At 37.5% G+C, this 6,518-nt stretch overlaps 1 protein-coding gene across 1 annotated transcript; it reads left to right on the top strand.

Annotated features, from left to right (window-relative positions):
* Positions 1-421: 421 nt before the first annotated feature.
* LOC111016802 (phosphoenolpyruvate carboxylase 2-like) lies at positions 422-5,799 on the top strand. Its single transcript, XM_088122839.1, has 11 exons — positions 422-638; positions 820-1,011; positions 1,215-1,603; positions 1,770-1,854; positions 1,982-2,204; positions 2,326-2,429; positions 2,628-2,715; positions 2,921-3,075; positions 3,496-4,494; positions 4,701-5,087; positions 5,175-5,799. Exons 2-11 carry the CDS (start codon positions 841-843, stop codon positions 5,469-5,471), a joined length of 2,898 nt encoding a protein of 965 aa, XP_087978965.1. The 5' UTR covers positions 422-638; positions 820-840; the 3' UTR covers positions 5,472-5,799.
* Positions 5,800-6,518: the final 719 nt, after the last annotated feature.

Below are 6,518 nucleotides of genomic sequence, written 5' to 3'. Positions count from 1 at the left end.
GATATATATAACTGAGTGCCAAAACAAAATGGCACATGCATGCGCGCATGCTTCATGGACTATATGCAACAGCAGTAATTAAATTACACGTATTTTAAAAAACTCTAAAAACTTTTTAATCAATATTTTATAAAAATAGATAAAATAGTGGCTCTGCCTAATATTCCACTGAAAAATATTGGCGTCCATCCAAAATCAACTTTCAGAGTGATGACTAGATCTCTGAAATTTTAATAATATAGTTTTAAAAGATTTATGACGAAATTGAAAATTTTAAAAAGTGTTTTAGTATAGTATAATTGGCCTAAAATTACCCAATCAAGAACGGCATTAATCCGCATATTCGTTTTCAATTAAAAGCAACTGCTACGTGCCACAAAGAAGAGTCTTCTACAGGAGAAATTGAAAGCGAAAACCGAAAAGGAAAACGAAAACGAAATCTAAGACAGAGAAGGAAAAGGCTTATTCTTCGTCTATAAATTGGGAGATACAAACAAGATTCTTGCTCAAGCTCTCGAAATCACTTTTGTCAGTTTGTTTTCTCTGCTCTGCTTGTGATTTTCGGCTTTCGAAGGTCTTCTTCTTTTCTGCCGCTTTCTCGTGCCGAGATCAGTATCTCTTTCTTTCTGAAGCGTGAGGTGAGGGATCTTCTTACATTGGGAATTTGTATGATTTGTACTGTCGATCATCACGGGCTCTCACTTTTTTGCGTTTTTCTTTTCCCATTTGGTTTTAATGTTTCCGTATTTGGTTACATTGTGTTTTGTGTATTTCGCGATTGCTGATTCGTGATTTGGGTGGTTGGATTTGTGAATAAAGGACGAAGCAGCGGAGAACTAAATGGCGGCGCCTAAGAACTTGGAGAAAATGGCTTCCATTGATGCTCAATTGAGACTTCTTGCACCGAGTAAGGTGTCGGAGGATGATAAGCTGGTGGAATATGATGCTTTGTTGCTCGATCGCTTTCTGGATATTCTTCAGGATTTGCACGGGGAGGATCTCAGAGAAACTGTAATATGCTCGTTTACTTTATTTTGTGTTTACATTCCGATTTCTGTTTGATTGAGTTTAATTAACTTACAATAGAGTTGGCTGTGTGGGTTTATATGAACATGTTGAAATTCAATCATAATGTTACTGCATTAATTGTAGAATGTGATTAGGAAGTCAAAGAAAAGAGTTCTTATTTCTGATTTTGTGATGTGGTGGACTAGGTTCAAGAGTGCTATGAATTCTCAGCCGAGTATGAGAGGAAGCACGACCCTCGGAAATTGGAGGAACTTGGGAATGCCTTAACGAGTTTGGATCCTGGGGATTCTATTGTTGTTGCAAAATCCTTTTCCCATATGCTTAATTTAGCCAATTTGGCCGAGGAAGTTCAGATTGCCTATCGGAGGAGGATAAAGTTAAAGAAAGGTGGCTTTGCTGATGAGGCCAATGCTACAACTGAGTCAGATATTGAAGAAACCTTCAAGAGGCTTCTGCAGTTGAACAAGTCTCCTCAAGAAGTATTTGATGCTTTAAAAAATCAGACTGTGGATTTGGTCTTTACAGCCCATCCTACTCAGTCTGTCCGCAGATCTTTGCTTCAAAAGCATGCCAGGTTCGTTCCTTCCCCTTTGAACTTGCAAGAAAGAGAGACAATCGGTTAGGAACAGCTCTAGTTTTTTTCATTTGAATACTCTGCAAGAAGATAAAAATTTGAGATTGTCAGGACAGGTAATCATTTGTTTTTTCTAATATTGCTCCTGATTTATATATCTTTCCAGGATAAGAAATTGCTTGACGCAGTTGTATGCAAACGACATTACTCCTGATGACAAGCAGGAACTCGATGAAGCTCTGCAACGAGAGGTATGTCCATGCTGTAATAAGGAAATTTTTTCCTTGTAATGGTCATTAGTCAATGTAGGAACTTAAGCAGACAGATTATTCCTTGAGGAAGTTATTTCTGGAATCTTATTGGTCTCTTCTCGTGCAGATTCAAGCTGCATTTCGTACCGATGAAATCCGACGAACACCTCCAACACCACAAGATGAGATGAGAGCTGGAATGAGCTACTTCCACGAGACAATCTGGAAAGGTGTACCTAAATTCTTGCGTCGAGTGGATACTGCCTTGAAGAACATTGGAATTGATGAACGCGTTCCTTATAATGCTCCTCTTATTCAGTTTTCATCCTGGATGGGTGGGGATCGTGATGGTATGTTTATAACAATAAAGACTTTTCACGTCATACTTTTGTTAGACTATTCATTAATAGTGCATTCTGAATCAAACTTTTTTTTTTTAGTTTATGCTTCTAATGCATATATTGGCTGCAGGAAACCCCAGGGTTACACCAGAAGTAACAAGGGATGTCTGCTTATTGGCTAGAATGATGGCTGCTAACTTGTATTTTTCCCAGATAGAGGATCTTATGTTTGAGGTATAAATAAGCAAATACAATTTCAAGTTCCAAATCAAGTTCATAAGTTTCAGGATCAAATAAAGTTTTCTTGTTTAATATTCATGTTTGTAGAAGTACTTTCTAGCAGATTTTAGTATGTTGTTCCATTATTTTTTGTTTTCACTATTTTTCACTCGTGCTTTCCTTTATTTACTTTTCAATTCCTCTTTTCGCCAGTTATCTATGTGGAGATGCAGTAATGAGTTACAGAGTCGGGCTGAAGAACTTCATCAGTCCTCAAGAAAAGATGCAAAGCACTACATAGGTATATAAGATTTTGTTTCTAAATTGAACCACATTTTAGGTTTTGGTTTAGATTTCATCATCTGAAAGTTTAAAAAGTATGTTCTAACATGGTACAAAAAATTGACTACATGCTTCCATATTTCTTGGCATGGCTTTGATTGGACTAATATTTATCATCATAAGTTCATTGACCTTGAGTGGCTTTACACACTTTCTGGGTGCAGAGTTTTGGAAACAAATTCCTCCAAACGAACCTTACCGTGTTATTCTTGGGGATGTACGAGACAAGTTATACAACACACGTGAGCGTGCTCGTCATTTATTAACCAGTGGAATCTCTGACATTCCCGAAAATTCTACTTTCACCGATGTTGAGCAGGTTTTTTCCAACACTAAAAAAATGTCTTAAATTTCCAAGCTTACAATTTAAAATGTCAAGAGCAATCACTTGAGTATTTTTAAATTTTATTGTACTCCAGTAGAATTATCTAAAAATTATTTATTTTGTCGATTCAAATATATCATATGATAGTCACAGTGAACAAGAATGTTGGTTTAAATGAACATCTTCTAGAATTTGATAGTAATGAGTTCATTTTGAACCAACACGTAGGCCACATTTGTTAGCTGGAAATTTTATGGAAGTTTTTTATCACCATAAATTTTCTTGACAAGTTAAATGCATGCTAACCAAAGTCATGGCTTCTAATAGAATAGTAGCATATAAAGTGTGAAATAATCTTGGTGCTTTTTTCTTTCCCTCTCTTCTAGTTCTGACATGTTTTATTTTTCTCCATAGTTCCTGGAGCCTCTCGAGCTCTGCTACAGGTCACTCTGTGCTTGTGGCGATAGGTCAATTGCTGATGGGAGCCTTCTAGATTTCTTACGGCAAGTTTCAACATTTGGGCTGTCACTTGTGAGACTTGATATCCGGCAAGAATCAGAAAGGCATACTGATGTCATCGATGCTATCACTAATTACTTGGACATTGGTTCATACAAAGAATGGTCCGAAGAACAAAAACAAGAATGGTTACTATCCGAACTCAATGGAAAACGCCCTCTTTTTGGCCCTGATCTTCCAAAGACAGAAGAAATTGCTGATGTTCTGGACACCTTCAATGTCATTGCCGAGCTTCCTTCATATAACTTTGGTGCTTATATTATCTCGATGGCAACAACTCCATCTGACGTGCTTGCTGTTGAGCTTTTACAGCGTGAATGTCATGTGAGGAAGCCATTGAGGGTTGTCCCATTATTTGAAAAACTTGATGATCTTGAGGCTGCTCCTTCTGCTATGGCTCGGCTCTTTTCAATCGACTGGTACAGAAACCGCATTAATGGTAAGCAAGAAGTCATGATCGGATACTCAGATTCAGGAAAGGACGCTGGCCGTCTCTCTGCTGCGTGGCAGCTATACAAGGCCCAAGAAGAACTCATTAAAGTGGCTAAACAATATGGAGTGAAGCTCACAATGTTCCATGGTCGAGGAGGAACAGTTGGCAGGGGAGGGGGACCTACCCACCTTGCTATATTATCTCAACCTCCCGATACAATTCATGGTTCACTACGTGTCACAGTTCAAGGTGAGGTCATTGAACAATCTTTTGGAGAGGAGCACCTGTGCTTTAGAACACTTCAACGTTTTACTGCTGCAACGCTTGAACACGGCATGAATCCACCTATTTCTCCAAAGCCAGAGTGGCGTGCTCTCATGGATGCTATGGCAGTTGTTGCTACTGAAAAATATCGCTCCATAGTTTTCCAGGAACCCCGTTTTGTTGAATACTTCCGCCTTGTAAGTATTCTTAGCCATACAATTTATGAATAATCATGGTTGGTTAATATGACTTTGCGAGACAATATGCTTGCCTTGTGTTTGTTTTAGGAGCTTATTTGCAAGCTGACTGGCTTTCTTACGGTTTCAGTATTCAGTTAATTCTTTTATCAGTTTGACGGATCGTGTTCAGAAATTAACGATTTTTCATTTCTTTAAATATGCAGGCAACTCCAGAGTTAGAATATGGTCGAATGAATATTGGAAGTCGTCCATCAAAGAGGAAGCCAAGTGGAGGCATCGAATCACTGCGTGCAATTCCATGGATCTTTGCTTGGACACAGACAAGGTTTCATCTACCAGTTTGGCTCGGTTTTGGAGCAGCATTTAAATATATAATTGAGAAGGATGTGAAGAATCTCCATATGCTGCAACAGATGTACCGTCAGTGGCCTTTCTTTAGAGTCACTATTGACTTAGTTGAAATGGTGTTTGCCAAAGGAGACCCAGGAATTGCTGCTCTGTATGACAAGCTTCTCGTGTCGGAAGATCTATGGTCGTTCGGAGAGCGGTTGAGGGCTAACTATGAAGAAACTAAGGACCTTCTCCTTCAGGTATTGTCCATATGCTTTCTTGAAAATCATATTTCAGAAATTAGAAGCTTTTGCAAGCAACTAAGCAGTTTGATGTTAAATTTTCAGGTAGCTAAGCACAAGAATATTCTGGAAGGAGACCCATACTTGAGGCAGCGACTCCGTCTTCGTGATTCGTACATAACCACCCTTAACGTTTGCCAAGCGTATACATTGAAGCGGATCCGTGATCCCAACTACAACGTGAAAGTCAGGCCTCACCTTTCAAGGGAATATCTTGAATCAAGCAAACCTGCTGCAGAACTTGTGAAGCTCAACCCAAAGAGTGAGTATGCGCCTGGTTTGGAAGACACCCTTATCCTAACAATGAAGGGTATCGCTGCTGGTATGCAGAACACCGGTTAAAGAGGCAATGGCTTGTCGGTGCTACGTCTACGTCTACGCTTAAAGAGGAATACGGCGAGAACAGGGAGGAGAGTGGCAAGCCTTGGGATTCCGTTGGGGATTCTGGAAGCTACAAAGTAAAGAGTAAGAAATGAAAGCAATGGCGATGGTCCTTACTTTGGCGAGGCTGTTGAGTTCGCCGTCCATTTGGTTGCCAGCGGCGGAGATGGGTGGTCGTTCGTCTATGCAAATTTAATATTGAGATTGAGACATTTTAATAATTTTATTTGATTTATGTAAAAAATTGTTTTATTTTTATAATATGCAAATTATTTAATTTGAAAATGAATGGTTCTGTGCAAGGCACTAGTTCTTTTAGTCAACTTAGTATGGGTCGAATACAAGTCAATTGGCGTATCTGATAAGTTGTAATCATGTTATAGTTCGTGTTGTCTAAGGTATTCAACATATCAATTATTTTCCCTTGCAAAGAAAGAATAAATAAATAAACCATTCATTTTTCCTAAAAAAGATTTAAATACTATTTTAATATATGTATTCTATTTTATGATTTGGTTCATTTTTAGTACCTATATTTATAATATGATCATTTTAGTCTGGTATATTCAACTTTTTGTTTATTTTAGTACTCATACTTTGATATCAAGAAATGAGTGAAGTGGTTTCTAGAAATAGAAAAAAAAATTCAGAAATTAAGAGTTAGAGTTGTTGGTTACTAAAAATTGGATTTCATACTATGTTAAAATTATGACCAAAATAAATAAGATAAAAATTGAATGAAGTAACCAAAATAATCACTTTTTAAAAGTAGGGGGATCAAAATGGACAGAACTAAAAAATTGAAAGTACAAATGTTTTGAAGATACATAAACCAACATGAATCAAAATCAAAAGTTGATGGACCAAAATAATATTTAAACCGTTGTTCTAAACTATCTAAAGGAAAAAAAAAGTTGTTTGTTAGTTTTTCTCTTAAAATCAAAATGGAATTGATATGACTATTCTTCTTTACATTCCCTCCCATAACCACTGAACAAAAATATGAGC

This window comes from Momordica charantia (assembly GCF_013281855.1).
Source record: "Momordica charantia cultivar OHB3-1 chromosome 4 unlocalized genomic scaffold, Mcharantia_2.0 BLBB01000004.1, whole genome shotgun sequence".
Lineage (NCBI taxonomy): Eukaryota > Viridiplantae > Streptophyta > Magnoliopsida > Cucurbitales > Cucurbitaceae > Momordica > Momordica charantia.
The sequence above is the reverse complement of the archived record's forward strand: the minus strand, read 5'-3'. Positions and strand labels throughout refer to the sequence as shown.